The sequence below is a fragment of the Lytechinus pictus genome, chromosome 6 (assembly GCF_037042905.1).
Source record: "Lytechinus pictus isolate F3 Inbred chromosome 6, Lp3.0, whole genome shotgun sequence".
NCBI lineage: Eukaryota > Metazoa > Echinodermata > Echinoidea > Temnopleuroida > Toxopneustidae > Lytechinus > Lytechinus pictus.
In genome coordinates, this window is record NC_087250.1 from 9,622,517 (window position 1) to 9,643,973 (window position 21,457).

Sequence of the window (21,457 nt, forward strand, 5' to 3'; positions counted from 1 at the left end):
CCCAAATATCACATCATTTCAATCCAATATATAGACGTATCTCATGAAGAAAGCATATTCAGCATAGCCCCGTTTACAGTGTCCTTGATTTTCTGTATTTTTTTGTTATTTTTTAGTTATATGATTCCTTGTAAAGCGCTTTGATATGATTTCATGAAAAGTAAGACTATTAAAAGTTATTATTATTAACATAAAATCATAGTGTATGTTTGATTCTAAATCTACAGAGGACAGCCCTCCTTTAATAGAATATGCCAGTAGGAACAGGCCGTCTTCCTCACTAAAGGATATTTGAGAAGATAATAAAAGATCGAGGTGCTACTTGTTGGCTAGGCCCGCCCGGCCAAAGTACGATGGCCGCCCTTTGGCCGTCATTGTTTGCTTTCGATAACGCCACACTGACACCATGCATGTACTATCTATAGAAACTTCTCACTTGTGGAAATTTAATTATAAGCAAGATGAATGCAATACTGCCATACTGGAATATTTGGTCTTTGATTATACAGTATATGCACGGTGACGGTACAGATACCAATATACTTTGTCCCTTAAAACGTATTTGAATGCCAGTTAACAATATGAAATACGTTCAAACAGAATTAAAAACAATGACCACCAAAGTTAAGTGTTTTAAAAAGTGCCAAATTATTTTGTTAGGGGAAAAAGGTGTAATTTCTGAGAATTCGACCACACAAACATGGTATTTCAGCAAGATGTTGGATCGTTCTCCAAGCAACAATGGTACATAGTCCCACATGTGCTTATCTCTGTTGGGGATCTCCAGAGTGGTTGCATTTTCAGCTTAGATAAGTTCACTGTGGCAAATCTACATGTAGATCTACTATGACAGACTAGGTGGTTTCAGACCGACTCGAAGTTCGTTAGTTCCAGGTATTTTCTGATCGTGAAATTCACCCCGATCAGAAAATACCAGGAATATTGGCAATGTGAAAGCCAATTATGCATAATCTCCCCGAAAGAAAATACCCACTAAATAGTAGGTACTTGTCAGAATTACGAGAACTTTCACAGGGATTTTTCCAACGTCGCAGGTATTTTGGCAATGTGAAAGCAATTTACGGGAACTTTTAGCCCAGCATGTAGTTAGGCGCGGGTGCCGTGGGTTGCTGCTGAGCTAGTGATTTTGAATCTCGCGCCTTGCCTGCTAATCAAACCATACTGCGCTTGGTCGTATCTTTAGGAACTTATCTCGAAGGGTATGTTTTGGGGTGGTGTGATTCTAGGAATGATTAATGGGTATTTTTTAGCCTAAGAAAGTTCTTGTAATTTAACAGGGATTCTTATGATCGAGGCGGTTTGAAACCACCTAGTGACAATTAACACTGATGTACAGACATTCTCATGAAACTGGTGCTTCTACAAAATTAATAATCTTAAATCTAATGTATGTACATTTACGACCAGTAGGGAATCGTGGTATAAATAAACTGCACAATTAAACATGCTTGTTGAAAAAACTTTTTGTAGGTGAATTTAATTTCTTTGTTTGAACACAACCTTGGCTTATAAACTGATGTGAATGTATGTGGAAATGAATATCAACTTCGCAGACATGAGAATGTGGGAAATCTTGTCAAAATTGTTAACCTTGATCGATCTATACAATGTTATGATTGCCTAGCAGTGGAGAATGGCATATCTCTTCTGTTCAATTTTCCCCTCCGTTAAGTCCAATGTGGGCTGAATAAAAATGAATGTTTACCTGTTTTTATTCTTAGAGAATGTGGTGATCTCGAGTTCTGTTTAAATCGTCTGCAAGACACCATGTGGTCTGTCGACGATTTTAACAAGAAATTATGAAATACAGAAATTGATATTTCCTTTCAGTTAATACCAGAATGGTCTTAATACAAGTTCATGTAGATCACAATTCACAACAGATCTATGTATACTTTACAATTCATAAAAAGGGTGTCTTTCCTTGTTGCAATTTGTAATCCAATGAATTCAATTGTAATAACCATCATCAATGCAAATTTGCCATTTTTCTAACTTCAAACTGCAATGATCCATTCAGGTGACTGTTTCAACTGTAAAAAGAAAAATACAACAACAAAAAAGGAAAACAATTCTGATATGATATTCAAGGATGAAAAGTTGATGAAATAAATGAAGACTGAAAATAATTTGGTTTAGTTATTTCATATCTTCAGCTGATGTATATATGCAGGTTGGTGGTTCTACACTATGTGTATTGGTCAGATACACTTCTTACAGTGGGGTACCCCAAGGGTCTAATCTGGGTCCTAATTATTTATGGACAAAAGGCAAATTTATTGTCACTAATAATAATAATAATATACATGTAGGGTATTTGTATTGCGCACATATCCACCTTGTTAGGTGCTCAAGGCGCTCCTATATTACCCGGCTAAGCTAGGCGTTCATAGCGCACACAGCTTTTAAAGCAATTACTTCCTACCGGTACCCACTAACACTCTTATTTCACATCTTCAGCTGATGTGCGGGTTGAGGGTTTACAGATTTGTACTAGTCAGATATGATGGTCACATTAGGGCTTCCCCCAAGGATCTTATCTGGGTCCTCTTGTTTCTGTTCACATCTACATTCTTCTTTCACATCTTCTGATGTATGTGCGGGTTGAAGGTTTACAGATTTTGATCAATCAGATACATGTAATAAATGGTGGTTACATACATGTAAGGGCTTCCCCAAGGGTCTTATTTTGGTCTTCTTGTTTCTCATGAAGGGGAACATTATGTCACTGAAAGATTTACTACATTGGTTTAATAGTAAGTTCACATCTACAGTTGATGCAAGTGTGAGTTTGGGTTTTGCAGGTGTTTTTTCAAAGTTTTGGACTGACCTTTTAGATAAATTTGAAGTCATAGTGAACTTCCCCTTCAATCTGTTTACTTGAGAAGAATTAACAATAATTTTGATTTGTTTGTGACACTTGAACAGGTAAAAACCCTTTCTCGATATTACACAGTATAGAATGCTACTTGTACGTATTCAGTTCTTGCACCACTGTGTCAAGTTTGTCATTAATAATTCTAAATACTTTTCCCTGGCTTACTCTTTTTACAGTACCCATTCCTCCGTTTCTCAGGAAATATGCCATTAATATGAATCAAAAGCATTCCCACCAGCTTGCCACTAACACCACCAAAAGTAATCAATTAACTTGATTTGGAATTATGTGAGGGATTACGCAAAAAAAAATCATCCTGTTGGAATGTCAAGAATGTTGCTGAAATCGTAATATTTATGAAATATTTTCACCACAACAATACTCCTATGGATACACGAAGACATATTTTCTCAGTCAAGCATGTAATGGTTTTTTTCCCTGGCATTGTGTTATTCCAGCTGAAATGTTAAGCTGTTGTTAAGGACCGATCACTTTGAATGAAAAGAGGGATAGGAAGTAGTATTTGGTTTTAAGATAATTATTGTGGTAAAGTTATTAACTTTAAATAGTGCAATAGCTATCTTGTGAGAGGTCCTGTGTGCCAAAAAACGCTTGAAGGTAAAAGAAGATACTTCCAGCAAAAAAATATTTCATGAGAAAATATTTTAAATCAAGATTAATTGTCATCATTCTTTTACCATACATATCTACATCTGGCACATTAATGTACACTTACTTTTGAGAAATCATGAAATATTAGCTAAAAACCGATAATTCTGATGATCACTAATACAGGAAAGTGTATGTGTGACAGTGTATAAATATTGCTTGGAAAATTACCCAACATTTGATGGAATTCCATTCTTATTTTACTCATTTCTCATCAATTTCACATTTTTTTCAAGAGCCTTTTGCCACATATTTTTTAATTTATACACTGTTTACAAACACTTTGTTGGTAATTTTATTGGATTCTGTTTTGAGATCGTACCACAACTGGTATTTATCTTTAAGACATTTTTTTCAGAAGTTGCGAAGTTTTTCTTTATAGAATGACACTTCACTGAGACCCGTCAAAACACAATTATTGCAGATATTTGAAATATGTACCACATCCTCTATTCATATTTAACCATTTGTTTGGCATGTCATTTCACTCCAACATTATTAACAATGCTCTTCATTATGCATTCAAGCTCACAATCTGCAAGAAATGGGTAATATGCCAGTCGCCACGGCAACTGGTAAAGATCAACACCCAGGAAATTGACCTAATGAATTGCGCAAAAATTGCTTGGCAAATACAACAAGAATGAAGCTCGATTATGGCGAGATGAACTGGCCTTCTGTATTGAAATGACACACAAAGCTGTTTGGATTTGGACTATCTATAGAAATTGCAATAAAGGCAAACAATTTTTTGGCATACATAGAATTCCTGGACTATTCTCTACATTGAAATGGAAAGGAGAGGGGCTTATCAAGGGGAAGTACAGCGATGGCACTGCTTCGGGGCATATCAACAGGTCTGTAGGGGGCTAGATGGGGGCAGGGGATGGTGGATGGGACCCCCTTTTTTTACTCGATTGTCATCAGAATTTCTATTTCAGCCACTCTATAGATCCCAAATGTGACAAACTCTTTTTTAAAAATCATTCTGCTCTGGAATATTTGCACCAGGAGCCTGACCAAAAGCAGACCTGCCAACCAGTACGTTTTGGGCGTATTTAGTACGTTTTTGCAACCAAAATACGGCAGTACAAACATCGTAATTTATTGAGGAAAATCATCTCTTTATGTATGTCTCTATTTCATAAAACTTACACAAATATGGTTGTAAGATCAATGTAATTTCAGGTAATTTGGTCCTTTTTTTTTCAATCATTTTGTTAAAACCAGGGTGAGATTTACACATTGTTTAAATGTTTTTTTTTTTCATCTGCAAGAGCAGTGCGCATTTTAGCTTGCATGCAGCTTGAGCGCCGCGATGAGCGAGCACGCCACACATTTTATTATGAAATACACTTTTTTGGGGAAAAATACACTTTTTTTAATCACATAATACACTTTTTCATTACCAGAGGTTGGCAGGTCTGCAAAAGACCCATCCGCTTCCATTCCTGCTGGAATCCTGCAAGGTTTGTTTTTGCACTAATTCTAGCATCTATCATACTAGACAAAGCAACGGGGTATGTCACAGGAAAAGTGCTGCAAAAGACGCTTACCCCCTTCCCGAATGGGATTCCCGGTAAAGGACTTATGGTATTCCCCCACCCACACTCGCATACACACACTTATGTGTGCCACAGCAGAGAAAGAAATTAGAGTTGGTAGTTCAATAACTTTTTAGGTTTCATTTGAAACTTTGAAAGAGCCCCTAGATCTTTTTATGGAGATTAAGGGATGGCCAGGCATGATTGTCTTCTGGAAGCCTTTCTATCGACCACTGAGGGTCAGTTCCTTAAAATCTTCCATAATAAAAAATTTTCACTAAAAGCCAAGCTACTGTCATAACTCATTTTCATTTGCTGAAGAGTAAATTTGTTATAGAAATTGTGGATTTGTGATATTAAAGGTAAATTCCAGTTCTGGTAACGATCTCAAAATGACTTTTTACGGAATCTAATATAATGACCACCCAAGTGTCTGTTTGTATGAATAAAAAATATGTGCCAAAGGATTCTGGAAGAAATTGTGTAATTGCTGAGAAATAAGCAAAATAAGCGCGGATTCGGTCACTTCCGTCGGGTCTTTATTCCAGCAATAATAATACACTGTCCCACGTGTGCCTATCTGTGTTGGCGATCTTCAGTGTGATCGTATTTCAGCTTAGATTTTATGATTTCACAAAGTTCAGTTTATGTAACTGTACCATATCTAGATCCACGATGATATAGTCATCCTTAACCTTGGTTTTACAGACTTTCTCACGAAATTAGTGTTTTACTGCAACTACTGTAATTTAGCTTTAAAGTATTTATGCAACAGATATGACCCAGATCCATATTGTATACATGCCTAGAGGCTGATCCTAGAAACAATATCTTCAATTTATTGTACATCGTACATGTAGTCAATGTAATTGTTTCTAGAAAAATGTTACAGTCCGTTGCTGTGATTTGTGTTCGGGATCTCAGGTTCCAGTACACTTCTTTTGCGTATTACAATTGATTATTCATATTCACACCTCTGTATCATTAGCCGACCCATCCAATCTCCTTGTTTTTATTCCAAGATTTAAAACAAAACCCCCCCCCAAAAAAAAAAAAATAACTAAAGAATTGAAAATGATCAACTGGGTGAGATCCCCTGAATGTGTGCCCAACCCAGAGCCTCCCTACATGGTTTCATGAACAATTCTTTGAAAAATAGAGAAACGCAACCTTGTCATTTTATACAAAAGCGCTTTATGAATTGTTATGAAATTCCTTGACACGGTGCATTGGTTATTCCATAATACACCCATGGATGAACCAGTGCTTAGGAATGGCAAAGCGTATTAATAGCCATATTGTGAAGGATCCCATGTGACCTATTGCTGTTTAGAAGTATGATTTGGGTCTGTTCATACTTTTTAGTGAATCGTAATAATAACGATAATAATCATAGGTCCAAATAGGGCACACATGACTACTTCAGACCCCCATTCAAAATCACTGCTCATAAAAAATCATTAAAAAATCAATCCCTCGATTGATTTCATTTTAAATCACTGACATTAATCATGAGCTTGTGTTAATTTAGTACCGTACTTATAATTGATATTGACAATTTTGGGCAATCATTTGAATTAAAACAATCATTGCATTCTGGCAAGTAAATACTACGCAATCATTATTGCAATTTGAAGTCATTTGATGTTGTCAATCATTGTTTTTCATTTCAGTTTGGAATCCCTGTATTGGCAATCATTGTGTTTTAAAGTCATTTGATGTTGGCAATCATTGTTTTCAATTCCAATTTGGAATCCCTGTATTGGCAATCATTGTGTTTTGTACATGTAGGATTTGTTTGCCAAATATTGGCAATCATTGCATGTTTTCACCCATTTGATTTGGAAATCAAATTGCCAGTCATTTTCAAATATTTGCAATCATGAGTAATCTTTTGGGCAACCATTTGAATCAATACTGTCATTGATTTTGGCAGTCATAATGTAGGCAAAAAGTTGATACAGGCACAGGCAATGATTTCATTTAGGCAATCATTTCACAAATGCAATCATCACATTTTCATGTATGCCATCATTACAGATTTACATATCCTTCCGGATGTGGACGACATGCCATGCAATCAAAGTTTATTGTGGGAACACACCCTCACCATTGTGTTCTTTTAGAAAACGTCCTATTGAAACGTCATAGTCCAAGGTTCATTGGTCTTCTTTAGATATGGGGCGGTAAGAATATGGGCAAAGAACCAGAACTATTATATGCCCATTGCATTGATAGGTGTGTACATGGTCTTGTGCTGACTGCATTTGTGTATTATTATTACCTCCTAGAATAAAGTCATCAAGTCCTCCTGTGCGCTTCAAGTGAAATGCAGTAAATTGGATATTTTGGAATACCTTGCTACATTGTAGTTTCGGGGTTTGGAGAAAGAAATACAACAAAGATATAGACGTGTTTGTTCTGGTTTAATTTTGGATTTAGCCAGTCCCGCAGCCAAGTTGGTTTTAACTTTTTTAGTGCGGATTGCTGCTACATACCTTTGCTAGTTTCAGAAGTTGGACAAAACAATACTACGGAGATGTGGATGTGCTAGTGTCGGTTTAAGTTTGGATTTAATGATTTAGCCGAAGCAGGACATGGTTATAAAAACCTACTAGTTTCACTGCAGATTGATGCTTCATACAGTTGCAAGTAGTTTCAGGATACCACCGACTCTGGATATAGTTCCTGTTTAATTTGGATTTAATCATTAACCAAAGTGGCTGCAAAATACTTCTGTTTTGACTGCGGATTTTTCTTTGCCGACTTTAGTCCCACTTGGAAGTGACAGATGAAGGTATTGGGCTACTCCACTGTTAACCCTTCGACTGCTGGATTCTGTAATTCTCATAGGCTTTATACAGGGATCGCCCAGATCCAGTAGGCTACTGGATAATAAGATATAGGGGTTCAAAGCTACATGCAAAAATGCCTTACCAGAAAAAAAATTAACCAGAATTGTATGACCCCCCCCCTCCCACCCTGTGTGAGATACATTTGTACACCTTTTACTTCTATCTTTGATATCATGAAAACAACATTCTTCTCAGTTTGATCAATAACCGATACCAAACACATTTGTTTTTGCAGGGGGGGGGGGCAGGGGGAGGATGGGGGCGGAAGAGCTTGGGAATGAGAGAGCGGGAGTATCTTGGTTTTTATTTTACTCGTAAATTCTGTATTGGCTCACATACTGTACATCATTAATTGTTTTTATTCTATGTTATTGTTTACATTCAGTTGCTTTGCAATGCAATTCAACATCTATGTCTACAGATAATACTTGCCCTTTGGAATGTACAGGTACAATTTTATCATCTCTGATAACTTTTCATGTGTGTTTGCTTTTCAGTTCAGGACTACCTTTGATACTTACAGTACTATTTATCACTTGTGAACTATTTATGATAGTTGTTATTGCTGATACAATTTACAATTTTTTATATAGAATTCAACTCTGGATAATGCAGAATTCAATTCAATTCAGCATTTATTTCCATATTCATTAAAATGAACAAAATGAGAACAAAATTATACATACACAAAGGAGATATAAATAACATAAAACAAAGCATACATGTAGGTATCAACAGAACATAACTGAAACAAATAGTGGTGATGATAAAATTATGGTTGTCACATAATTATAAAAACATAGATGAACAAAATAATTGGGCATGCACAAAAAACAATAAAAAGGCTTGTTAAAATGCACATACCCAAGAATTGCATCCCCTCACAATAAAATACCATCATTCACAGGGTTCCCACAGTCATGGAAAATCCTGGAAAGATTTGTGGTCATGGAAAGTCAGGGAAGTTTGAAAATTTGTGAAAGGAGTTGTAGAGCAGGAGCCGGCGAGAAAACCCAACTTTCAGGCAGGTTGACTGGCTGTCTTTAGGAGTATGTACCTCTATTCACTTTTCTTAGTCATTTCTATGACTTTCCACGTGATGTACCAAAGACCACTTTCGACATTTTTTGTTAGTCGTCTACTAGTCAACCTTTTTTTATTTCATATTCATATCATTTCCTCAGGTGGTTGATGAATCTTAGAATTTGAGATCGAGAGACACCGTAACGAAACCCACGATGCCGATTCCGACAGGAAGACAGAACCCGTACGTCCAGGAGTCCCCCTACGGACATCATGGGGGCCACCATCCACAGTGAGTATTCGTTTTCGTCGTTATGATTTGTGAATGTTCAGTTTGTCATTGCAATCCATAATACCCCCCCCTCCAAAAAAAATATATATATATAATAATTAAATAATAATAATAGTGATAATTATTATTATTATAATAATAAATAAAAAAATTATAATAGTATGATAAATATATAAATAAATTTATGAATAAATGAATAAAATAAATAAATATTAATAATAGAAATATAACATATAAATGATTGAAAAATAACTAAATAAATGAATGATTGAATAAACAAGTGAATATATGCAAATATGTACATCAGTGTAATAAAAGTAAATAAACAAAGGAAAATAAATGTATTGCTTTCATGAATCACTTTTTATTGATAAAAAGGGAAATCATTAAAATAAATGATCACTGAGTATTATACATGTAGTGCATCTGAATTTGTTTTCTGTGCGTGTATTCAAATCAACTTTTGTTTGGATTATGCCAGGGCCTCGTTGCATAAAAGTTACTATTATAGTAAATGTGCTTTCGAATGGTATCTTTCATGGAATCCTTGATTCTGATTGGCTGTCTAGCCTTATTACCATACCATCATGGTAGTGCCATTATGGTAAGTGCCATTATGGTAACTTTTATGCATTGGGGCCCAGATGGTATTCGTAACCCGTATGATAAGTTAGCAAATGACAGTACTCAGCATGGTGTAAATCATGTGACATACATGGAATATCAAAGTAACCTCAGACTGGATCTACAGTACACATATTAAGCCTTAATCTGATAGAATAATAATAATCCAAACATCTATGTAGCACTTTTTACGAAAATATCTCTGAGCGTTAAAGAGAATAGATAAAAAGAGAAGGAATTCCATCAATTAATTACAGTTTGCAAATTATGTGAGGAAACTGAGGAATGATGTTCGTAGTATTGAGATTGATGGTGATTTTTTAAAATTTTTTTCGTTAGAATGTATTGGACACATTAGGTTGGATTGTTGAAATTTATGATGCATGTTTGTGTCTGAAGGGGGCTTGAATTGTGGTTGAATTTTCTACTGGTAGTGAAAGTGAACGTGGGAAGAAAGAAATGAGTTAGATTGTATTTGTATCTCACCCCAAAATATTTGAAAGGATAGTATCGTGGATCATTGAATGCAGCAATCGATGCAATATTTCTGATCGTCTTTTCGTTCCTTTCTTTTCGTCAACAGAACGAATGGCCAGATGGACAGAAGTCACATACCCAATGGCTACCCCACTGGCAACGGGCGCCAAAATGGCGTCCCACACGAAGGACCTTCAAGAGGTGCAAATAACAACAATCATAAGGGTCACTATGGTAGGTTCATTGTGTACTTTCTCCCTGTATGCCTAATACCACTTTTAGTAACTCGCTGATCCGGACCAGTCCCAGGCCAAGTCATAAAATTTTGAGTATATGAATGGCGCTGTCTAAAATAGCCCACATGCCCAAGTTTTTTAATAGGTGATCGTAAAGGTTGCCCGTCTCTGCTATTTAATACTGAACATAATTTTGATTGTGTGATGCGTACTATTTTAGCGCGGGCCTGGTGCGGACCAAAACATCACGAATTACTGAAAACAAAATAAGAAGCTTATAAGACATATACATGTATATTTACCGAGGCAAGAAGTAGGCAAACATACTGGTTAATTACTCATAAAAGTTCCCCAGGGGTATGGTGAAATACAATGGTTGTTTTCACCATAATAGTGCAGAAGTTTGTGGTGCCCCATACAAAGATCTTTAAAAAAAAAAAATTTGAACTTTGATTTAATATTCTTCATGTGGATTATAAAATATTTGGGACAAAGAACAATTTAATTTTTGCAGCTGCTTTCAAGACATCTGTGACTGAAAAATTATAATTTATATCATATCTCGGCAAGATTAACGTAACAATATTTATATCGAATATATTTATTGTGGTGGTTCTTGTCACTTTATATTGCACTTTTTTTATTCTGTAAATAATGATTTTAAAGTGAAACTTTTTCTGGGCTTCATTTTTACGACATTTCACTGCCACAGGCAGCAATTGCGACCTTGCAGCTCAGATAAAAAAAAAAGTCAAATCACTGTTTACCAATGCGTTTGATTTATTTACCAAGAAGCATTTTTTTCTCAATGACATAATCTTATTGTTATTTCCTATTTCTTTCTATGCAGGGGTGTATGGAGACCCTAGACACTTGGCTGAACAGCCAAGCAGAGACAAGAGAAGACCGGTGTCGTACCCCAACGGTCACCCTCCGCAGGAGTACGACCCCTCCCGTAGGCCTGTCTCCTACCAGCAGGGCCACCATGAACCCCAACCACACCCACATGGCCACGCCCATCAGCAGCAGCCACACCCCAAGCAACAGGCCCATGTCCCCTCCCACCACCACGCACAGCCGCAGCACAGGTCCAACAGGTTCCCAGTGGAGGTAAGGAATCAGATGATGATGATGGTGATGATGATGACGATGATGATGATGATGATAAATGATGATGGTGATGATGATGATGATGGTGATGATGGTGATGGTGATGATGATGATGATGATGGTGATGGTGAAGATGATGTTGATGATGATGATGGTGATGATGATGATGATGATAAATGATGAGGATGATGATGATTCTGATGACAGGCATTTGCATACTGCCATCTATCTAGAAATGATGATGATGATAATGATGATCGGCATTTGTATAGTGCCATCTATTTAGAAACATCTATTCCGATGCGCATTATTATTATTAAATCACCCCGACTTTAGCTTGAGCTGCCTTTCAGCGCTCGTGCAATCAAGGAATTATCCTGCCGAGTACCCATTCACCTCACCTGGGTCAAGTGCAGCACACTCTGGATAAATTTCTTGCTGAAGGAAAACACGCCATGGCTAGGATTTTAACCCACGACCCTCTGTTTGAAAGGCAAAAGTCAGAACCACTAGACCATGACACGCCCAAAACTCTTATCATAATCAGAGTGGTGATGGTTGATATAATTTTTGTTTTACCTGATTGCTAAGAAAATTTGAATGCTTGTACGCAAGCATGCAGAGCGCAAAAGGGCTTGAATTCCTCTCTGAGGGAACTGATGGTGTTTCCATAAAGCTGTTCATAATTTGTGTCAGTCAGTTATTCATTATTTACTGTAAATAATGATAATTTCAAATTAGAATGTCACACTGCTTTGTGGTCACGCCGTTTCAAAGCCATTTTTAGCAAGTTGTGAAAAGTGAGCCCCCTGAAAAATCAAAACCATATGCCTTCAACAAGGTAATCATTCCTTCCTGTTTTGCCGTATTTTTTATTGATTTAGAACCAAAAATACTTGTTCGTGGACAGATTTTCCATGTTTGATCGATACTGTTTTTCATCTCAAAATGTATTTTTCTTGTCCTTCAAATTACTACAATCAGGGGGATGTTTCACAAAGATTTAAGTATGACTTAAGTCGCACTTAAATGCCGACGCGTACATGATATGCAACGCGGGGTCTTATTGATACATGTAGATACGCAGTAGTGCGCGTCCTCATGACACGATCTGTCCAATGCGGTCAAGCCTTTCATACCTTACGCAACTCGGTATTTAAGTGCGACTCTAAGTCATACTCTACAAGCATACTCCTTCCTAATATGTACATGTATATACAGTGTATAAAACAAAGTATTATGCATTTATTTTAAAGTATGATACATCATTTGTATAATGTCTCATTTCTATACTTTGTAATTCTTGTATATTCTTGATTTTGCATGTTTTTAATGGAAAATAAATGAATTTAATTCAATTTAAAAAATACTTAAATCTTTGTGAAACACCCCTCTTGTTTGCGAAGTTGGTATCCTTGCTTCGAACCTTAACCTTGATATTTTTTTTTTCTGTGATTCCGCAGCATCTCTACACATTTGCTATGGATAAGAAAGATGGGGTGGTGTCGGTAGAAGATGGCATCCGTAAGCTGAGGATACTGGACGCCAAGGGGAAGATCTGGTCGCAGGACGTCAGACTAATGGTCACAGAGAAGGAAGTGGTGCTGATGGATGAATATACTCAGGTAAATGTTTGTTTGTAGTCATCATTGCATCGATTAAGCAACCAATATTTTTCAATTTTAATTCAAGTTTATTTTGCTCTCTGCATAAAATGAACATAATTGTGGTAAATACATGGGAACAAAGTTTACATAACATCAAAGACATAAAAGTTTACCCCAAAAAAAAGCATTGAGAGGGAAACAGCCAAAAAGGAAAAAGAAATCCTTATAAAATGGCCGACCTAACTTACTTTAAAAAGAATAATAATTATTGACAATATCAAAAGTAACAAAATATAAATAACAATAAGAAGACATTACAAAGGCATAGATACATAAGTGGTAAGATTTAGATTATATAAAAAAATATATTTACAAACATGTTTAATTATCAATTATGAAATTACGTTTACGTTACGTTTGAAAATATTAAATGAACGAGATGTTTTCAAATTAACCGGCAAAGAATTCCACAGTACTGGGCCACAAAAAAAAATAGATTTATGAGAAAGGCAATTTCTTATTTTAAGAAAGTGGATTAGCTTCAAAAGATGTCTCAGATGACTCCTGTCTGACCTAAAGGATTGCAACTTACTGCATTAGCTGCAAGATTAAAATATTTATAATGAATTCAAACGCTGACATCACACCGACACAAAAAAGATATTACAATCTTTTGCGTTATGAGGTTGTCAATGAATTTGTGCCTTGTTCATCATTTACATCTAGTCATTACTGAACCAACACTCACAATATTTAGGTTTTAACTGAGGCAGGCGTTAGTGGTAGCCATTGTTTTACCTTTGTTCTCAATGTGCTTACTACTGAATTCAGGGGTTACCGTAGGCTTTGAAAAGAGATCACCCGGTTGCATTATGTTTAACAGATTAAGATGCAGGGAGACGACAAAAAAAAACACTGAGTAGGTTACTTGCGTAGTTGATAGGGTTTTAGACTTAGAATGTTGCTGTTAAGACAGGACACACTATATCTCCTGCCATAGGCTGTGTATATTAGGATAGTCTTTATATACTTTCTTTTTTCAATAAAAAATCAAGACATATAATATTCAGTTTGGTTAAAAGGTATAATCCATTTTTCTTCCAGGAAACGTTAGAGGTGTTCCCACTGCAGGACATCGGAGCAGTCTCGGCCGAGTTAAAGCAGTGTAACTACGACAGTCTACTCGTCATCATTGTCAGATATACCAGCAAGAGAGTTCCAGAGATGATGATGTTCCAGTGCGAACAGATCTCGGTGAGTACACTGCCAATGCAGGGAGTGGATAGCTCCCTTTTCACACCCCCAGAACAGAATATGAACATGTTTGTGTGGAAACTTTCATTGAGTGCTATTTGCAACAGTATTTCTGCATATTGTGAGGAGGACTAGAAGGAGAATGAGGTGAAGAAAATAAAGAGAAGGAGAAGGAGTGGGAAGGGGAGGAAAAGGAGGAGAAGGGAAAGGAATGGGAGAAATAGAAGACAAAAGAAGGGAGCGGATAAAGAGAAGGAGAAGAAGAGGAATTAGGAGGTGAACAAGATTGAGGTGGAGAAGAAGAAAGAGAAGGAGAAGAAGAATAAGGAGAAGGTGAAAGTGAAGGAGGAAGAGGAAGAGATGGGGAAAGAGAAGGAGAGGAAAGAAGACAGAGGATGAGGAAGAAAAGGAGGAGGATGAGGAATAAAGGGAGAGGAGAAGGAAAAGGGTGAAAAAACTCTCACTAGCATGTCATCTTTCTTTAATACACCACTTAGGAAAATAAGCTCACCATTTTGCAAAAAATGTTACATACATGTATGACAATTAAGCTTTCATGAAAGGGACCTAGCTGCATTGAAAATCTGTACTTATGGACATTGGATTAAAGTATGTTTGATCCAATACATGTAGTGTGTTGCTATTAATCATCATTAAAGTGAAAGGGATAACAGTTCCATTGACAAGATCTGTATTTTGTATGCATGCCCTATCAATGCATCTGTAAATATATTGCCTTCAAAGTTTATCATACCAAATAATTTGAACAAGGGATGATTGTATTGAAACATGCGATGACCTTTGCCTAACTGTATACCGATTGTAAAGTTTCAGCCTGGATAAGCTTAAATCTTTTAATTTATCATTGAATTGTGACAATGGAGGCAAGAGATGGTATGTACAGTGGCTTATGGATGCTGTGCTTTTAGTGCTTTTGTTCAATGTCCAGTGTCTGTGGAATAATGATTTAAACAACAGATGTATATATTTTGTTTTGTTTTATATCCTAACCTTAAGACTTAATTTACCGGGCTATAGGCTGTATGAAGATATTTTGTGGGGGCATCTCTAGATTATGCCTGATAATTGTAAAAGCACGCTGAATATCAACATATGTGTTGCCAGTGACAGATTGATGAATGTTTAGATGGGATGAATGGATGCATGCATAGGTTGATGGATGAATTTATGGATGAATGGATGAATAATAATAATAATACCAACATGCTTATATAGCACATATCACTGCCAAATGCGTCCCTATGCGCGCTTAATTGTATATTATTACCCTGGCTTTAGTCCCGCAGCCTTTTGCAGCACGGTGGCATTTCAAGGAATAAATTCCTGCCAGGTACCCATTTACCTCAACTGGGTCGGGTGCAAAATTAAATTTCTTGCCGGAGGAAATTACGCCATGGCTGGGATTCGAACCCACGACCCTCTGTTTCAAAGTCCGGAGACTAATCCACTGGGCCACAACGCTCCACACGAATGAATGAATGAATGATTCTCTGTTGTTTTTCCTTCATTTCACTTCCAGGCTCCAGACATCGCCAGATCCCTACAGAAGGCGGTCGATTACCATACATCAGGCAAGAAGAAGAAACAACACAGGTAGGCATTCTATAAACCAAAACAGGGCCCCATCTTACGAAGACTTACGATTGATCCGATCAATCGCAACTATGGAAAGCCAGCAAAGTCAACATATGAAATGCATGTTGGTTAAAAAAAAATTATAGATATGAATGAATATCCATAATGTCATTGATATCTTGACAATTTTGTGTGATTTCCTTTGTTTACAAAGGACATTTTTCAAATTTCCTGTAGAAAAAATTATGACACTAATGGATTTCCATAGAGTTACGATTGATGGGATCAATCGTAACTCTTTGTAAGACGGGGCCCTGTATACCATAACACAAAGGTTAGCAATTAATCGTGCACTTGATTTTCACGATTGATCGTACATTGTAGTCAATGGAATCGATCGTAGAAAAATGTTCTTCGATCATTGCTAAGTTTTGTGTTACGTGCTCCTGGTGGGTATATTCATGAAGCTGTTTGTAAAGTTACGCACGACTGGAACAAAACTCAATTACATAGGGATATCACATTGCACACGAAAGGATCACCAGTCGTGCGTAAAGTCAATTGTATCTTACAAACAGCTTTATGAAACAAAACACCCACCTGGGGGTGTTGCACAAAGATTTAAGTTTGACTTTTTTAATAGAGTCAATAAAATTTTGTGTTGAATATCTTGTACGCTTTGGCATTTAAGTGCAGCTCTAAGTCATACTTAAATCTTTGTGAAACACCCTACCCCCCCCCACTCCCACCCCACTGGCGTATGTGTAACATCACCCAAATAAGCCAGTTCGTAGTTCCACCCTGCGCATGATCAGAAGATTATGCGCATGATCAGAGGAAGGTACTAAAGTTACACAGTGGTTTGAAATTTAATGAGATAAGCACCAACTTTGATGTCCCGATTATTCATTCTTTTGAATTGTGTTTTTCATTTACATCCACAAAAAACAAAGTGTCCACGAACGACTGGCATTTCACAGTTTGACAAGTATATTGTATAACATTCTATTATATGCATTCAAAGTAGGAATGCAACAAATACCTTCATAAAGTGTTCATTGGTGTACTATTCTAGTCACCTGGTCTATTCAATTTCTTCATCCTGCTATGTAAGGCATGCTTATGTAATATCTTGCTTTGAAATCTGCCTATCATAATGAAGGAAATGAAAGGTCATTTGACCAAAATTGTCCATGAAGTAACTACGAACTGGTCTATTGCAGGCTTGAAGCCGGCTCAAAAGCCGACGGAGCCGGGTTCATGGGCATCTCGGGCCTAAGCAACACTTTGTAATGAAACCATTACCTGGGGTCTATTTCACAGACCTCAGTGTGACTTAGGGGGAGTTGCAAGAAATTTGCGATCAATTGCAAATATTCTGTTGCAATTTTACCATTGATGGATCAATTTCAACTATAGCAAATTAGATTATTCTGCTTGTTTGAGGAGCAGATTAGCAATTATTCACCAATTTACAATTAACTACAAGACATATGCTTGATTTAGGAACCAAAAATAGACTTGCAATTGATCGCAAGTTTCTTGCAACGCCCTTATAAATTGGTGATTATTTGCTAATCTGCTCCTTAAAACAAGCAGAATAATCTAATTTGCTATAGTTAAAATTGATCCATCAATGGTAAAATTGCAACAGAATATTTGAATTTGATTGCAAATATTTTCTTACAACACCTTCTTAGAGTCATGGTTCAACTCCAACACATTCATATTATTTGATGCGTAATCTGATGGATGGATATGCAGAAGTGCGTGTACCGTGCACGCTATCTGACCAATGTAGTGAGGCGTTAAGTTTTCGGTGCAATTGGGAATTTAAGAGCGACTCCAAGTCCCACTTACATGTAAATTTTGTGAAACCCCCTAGAGTAGACAACATGTTTTTCTCATGAACCGGCAACAGAAAATTTGTGGAGGTCAAGAATATATTGTGTGGATGCATCAAAGAAGTTATTTTACTCTTAAAAGGTATTTCGTATATTTACCGAAAAAAATGTTTTTAAAATTCATTTAATTTATTTTATTCAAAAGGGTTTATTAAAAAACAAGGGTATATATCTAGCGGCTGAAAAGCCGAATTGCATAACCCTTCACAAAAATTTACATGAAAATACATTCAGCATCAAGTCAATAAGCTCAATTTACACGGATTCTGCATCATGAGAAATGGCAAAACACATAGAAATGTTGTTAATCACGTTGGGGATGCATGTATTAAATTATGACACGCATTCCCATCATGATATTTGAAAATACATGCGGCCAAACGATATCACAAAGTCAAACCAGTGATATATAATTTTGTTCTTTTTCAGGACATGTTATTCAATTTCTTAGATAAAAAGGGTGTAGACATGACCCACACAATGTCTATTCAACCTTCCTTCACAAATCTTACACGAACATATATACAAGCAAATAGACGGATATGAATCATGAAGGATCGACGGTATTAGGCGTCTCTTTTTTCATGTCACGTAGAGCTCATATCAAAACATGGACATGAATGTTTACTTTGTTTAGATGCTGATTGGTATCGAGGGATCTTTCATGGAACTGAAAATCAATTTTAGTTCCCCAAACCCAGAGCTGCCAGCTAATACTGATTATTAGTACTGAAAAATTAGAAGATTCAGTTTAGGTGTAGTCCTACGGTATTTCTTTGAAAATATTGAGTTCTTTACCAAAATACTGTTTTTTTTTAAAAGTTTTTAAAATGCTGACATGTTCTTGTTCAGGTTTTCTAAAGATTCAGTTTAGGTGTAGTCCTACGGTATTTCTTTGAAAATATTGAGTTCTTCACCAAAATACTGATTTTTTTTTCTTCAGTTTTTAAAATACTGAAATGTTCTTGTTCAGGTTGGCAGCTATGTTTACAAGCAATCCATAAAATGTTTAAATTGGCAATCTTTATCGCAACGTTCATGCAATTTGATTGATTTTTTCTGAACAATTAAAAATAGGGTTTGATGAATCATTCTACAGGTTGTTCATCAATCTCAAAGTTGATGTTTTAGCTCTATAAAACACCCTCTCTGTATTTTGATTTATTTTAAGAATTATCAGCTTCTCCTGTTTTCAAACCATTTGGACAATGTGTCTTTTGAAACTGTTACATTTCATAAGCCTATACATTTAGCTTTTGAAATTGGCAACAACAAGATATTTGTCATTGATTTGTATTCTTTAATACCAACCATTTGATTTGCGCATGGCATTCTCTAAAATATCAGGAATTTTTCATCCTTTGTGTTTTAAGACCAATCCGAAATCCATTCTTGTTTGTAAATGGGTATTCTTTGTGCATGTTCTGTAACAACACCATTGATCATGATTTTCCTTTAGCTTCAGATAAAACACTGCATTGCTATAATATTATTAATAGGATGCAGTTTCTCACATCTTGTTCCAAACTTTAGAGGTCATAGAATTTGCATGATTATTTAATCTTGTGATTAGTACCAGCAATTTACAGAGAGTAAATAACACTGTTTGGCTTGTCTCTCAACCTTTTCTTTTTTCCCCTTTGATCATCCCTCTTTGTCAATACCATACTTCCATGTCGGTTGTTGGAGGTAGAGAACCGAATGCAGTGTTGAAATAATGCCTTGTTTACTTTTAGTCGAACTTTGATGCCACTTATTGTTAATATATGAGTGCCGTGGATCATTTATGATTTAAAATTTGCTGAAAGGAATGTCACTCCATTCTACGCAAGTTTGTAAATATATATAGCTCTTCACATCCCCCTTCCCCCCCCCCCCCCCGATTCTGAGTTTTGAACTTTCTACAAATGATATTTCATTCTGTTTCATGTTATTACGCTTTTATCAGTTCTGGTTCATATCCTTTGAAAAGTGTAGGTCACTATATTCCAGTTTGTTCAATATATATGATTATGAATGTGTATATTAAACATGTTCCTTATTTAGTAGTTCTTTATTGTGTGGATGATTGTGTTTCAATTAATGTATTTTGTACTAGTAAGTTTACAATAAATGTATACAAGTTAGTTGGCCAAGATTTCCCCCACAACAACAAAAATAATAAGAAAAAAAAATATAATGAATGAAAGAATTGATAAATAAACAAGCAAATAAACGAATGAATTAAATAGATTAAATAATTACTAAATACATACATGATTGAATAAGTAAATAAATGAATAAATAAATGAATATAAATATAAAGGTCAATAAACAAATTACTAAAACACATGAAAAATTCTTGAATAAATAAGTAAAGAAAATAGAAGAAGCCCTGAAAGAGGAAGTTCTAAGCAGAAGAAATATTTTCTTTGTGTTTGTGTGGTGAAGAAATTGTCATGTACAATATGAAATATGAAGAAGTCTTATCACCATCTCAAATTTGTCATAATGTCTATTCCCAGATTATATATCAGCAACCACATAAAAAGACCAAGAGAAAGAGAGAGGGGGGGGATGGGGAATCCGGAAAAGGAGGGGGCTGGGGAAATGGATGGAGGTAATGGAGAGAGGAACAGAGAGATTGAGGTATCTCAAAGGACAGAGACAGGCAGATAGGAAGAAAGAGAACAATAAAAGCTGCCTCCTAACTTCAGTGGGTGTTACCCATGGCAACAGTAATAACAATTCCAATGCCAAGGAGATCCTCATCTCCTCCATGTTTTCAATGTATTTCTTTGACCTTTGACCTTGGCAGGGTCACCGGGGAGCAAATGTACAGTCTAAACTTGAACTTCCCTGCTGAAAGTCTGTTGTGATGGTAGACTTGCCATTCAGACACCTTGCCAATTTGTATTGTACTTGCAAAGTGGAACCAAGCTAGCATTTACGCATAGGGCCCCCTAATTTGCTTTTATCTAAAATACAACATTTTGATGAAGCAGGGAGGAACTTACTGATAAACCTCTCTGGGGTTTTGATTTGTGGGGGGGGGGGGGCTTGGGTATTTACTATTACAAGAAGTTTTGTTTTCAAACTTAAAAATTTCCTGGCGTTTTGTAATCTGAGTAGAATGTCAACCTCAAATCAAACCAGGTATGTTATGTGTGGGTATCTTACAATTAGCCATACACAATAATGTATGCAATCAATCATAGAAATCAGCCCCATAAGCAATGGCAAAGCTTTACGGTAAGGCAGAACCCCCCCCCCACCAAAAAAAAATGAAAATAAAAAAATCATGAGCAAAAACAGGTATTTTCTGTATGGTTATTTTTCTATTTATCATGCACAATAATCAGTGCAGTCAATCATAGAAGTCGGCACA

At 36.2% G+C, this 21,457-nt stretch overlaps 1 protein-coding gene across 4 annotated transcripts in view; it reads left to right on the forward strand.

The window, feature by feature from the left end:
• The first annotated feature begins 7,320 nt into the window (after positions 1–7,320).
• LOC129263828 (epidermal growth factor receptor kinase substrate 8-like protein 2) overlaps positions 7,321–21,457 on the forward strand; it is a 38,534-nt gene continuing 24,397 nt past the window's right edge. For 2 of the 4 annotated variants that reach the window (XM_054901741.2, XM_064100870.1), the window contains exons 1-7: positions 7,321–7,909; positions 9,152–9,282; positions 10,490–10,617; positions 11,470–11,729; positions 13,193–13,354; positions 14,441–14,590; positions 16,131–16,204. In XM_054901741.2, the coding sequence (XP_054757716.2) occupies positions 9,206–9,282; positions 10,490–10,617; positions 11,470–11,729; positions 13,193–13,354; positions 14,441–14,590; positions 16,131–16,204 (851 nt within the window). In that variant the 5' untranslated portion in view covers positions 7,321–7,909; positions 9,152–9,205. The remainder of the gene's footprint in view (positions 7,910–9,151; positions 9,283–10,489; positions 10,618–11,469; positions 11,730–13,192; positions 13,355–14,440; positions 14,591–16,130; positions 16,205–21,457) is intronic. The other 2 variants (XM_054901739.2, XM_054901742.2) reach the window with 1 other exon arrangement.